Source organism: Pseudochaenichthys georgianus, chromosome 1 (genome assembly GCF_902827115.2).
Source record: "Pseudochaenichthys georgianus chromosome 1, fPseGeo1.2, whole genome shotgun sequence".
Taxonomy (NCBI): Eukaryota; Metazoa; Chordata; class Actinopteri; order Perciformes; family Channichthyidae; genus Pseudochaenichthys; species Pseudochaenichthys georgianus.
In genome coordinates this window covers 41,919,121-41,920,073 of record NC_047503.1, presented here as the reverse complement: position 1 = coordinate 41,920,073, position 953 = coordinate 41,919,121, and the positions used below count along the sequence as shown (strand labels likewise).

General features: G+C 45.9%; 1 protein-coding gene across 1 annotated transcript in view; it reads left to right on the top strand.

Annotated features, from left to right (window-relative positions):
• LOC117454045 (homeobox protein unc-4 homolog) overlaps positions 1-679 on the top strand; it is a 7,556-nt gene extending 6,877 nt beyond the window's left edge. Inside the window, exon 3 of the mRNA XM_034093114.2 lies at positions 1-679. This exon is cut by the window's left edge and continues 918 nt beyond it. Coding sequence (XP_033949005.1) covers positions 1-318 — 318 coding nt within the window. The 3' untranslated portion in view covers positions 319-679.
• The last annotated feature ends 274 nt before the right edge of the window (positions 680-953 follow it).

Here is a 953-nt window from a genome sequence, read left to right as displayed (position 1 = left end):
GATGCGAGATTCCCTGTTTCTCCGAACATCGAGGTTCAGGGCAGAGACATTAAGGAGGAGAGGAGTTTGAGAGTTGTCAGCGGCGATGCGAGGTTCCCCGTTTCTCCGAGCATCGAGGTTCAGGCCAGGCTCAGCTCCTCTCCGCGCAGAGACAGTATCGAGGAGAGGAGTTTGACAAATGGCTGCCAAGCTGCCGAGCTGCGTGGCGAGGAGAAGGGTGCGAGCGAGGCGTCTTCAGCCCTCTCCGAACGTCTCAAGGCAAACACAGACTGTCAAGAAACACCCGGAACAGATGGAGAGGATGTCGATATGGACTAACACTTTGCAAGGAGCGCAAACATAAACAAAGGACCAGGAACAACCGCTCAGACTATTCAAACATTCCCAAAGCTCTGCTGAGACACTTGGAAGAACATATCAGGAATCAGGAGACCTAATTCTCATCTATTTTTTAATCATCACGTGTGATCAATCCAGATGGCGCCCCTTTTACGAAGCGAGTGGCTGTGTTCATATTTGTAGGCCTTTAGAAGCAGCTTCCGTCTCTTTTTTAGTGACCTATTAAAATCTAGGCGACAATAAACATCTCACACACAACGAAAATCCTCAGATATTGTAAAAAAAACGAGATATTTATATGTAAACACTTTTGATAAATAAAGTTATTGTTTAAATTGAATCACTGTTTTTCTAGGAGCATATTGAAAAGGGGGTGGGGGTTGCAGTGTGGCAGAACCTTGGAGTTTTGTCGTGTTACAGCAGATAAATCCTCCTTTTCCTCTGTATAGGAGGCTCAAGTCCGTCTGGCTGTTTGTATTTATTGCTTTAACAAATTTATTCATTTGAAAGGCCGAGCTGGAATGAGGTTAGTGGCTGCGGGCTATAAGGACCCTGCGCCTCCTGCTGAGTTTTGATATGAAAGTAATTATTTTCCCACTGGCTGCCATGGCTCT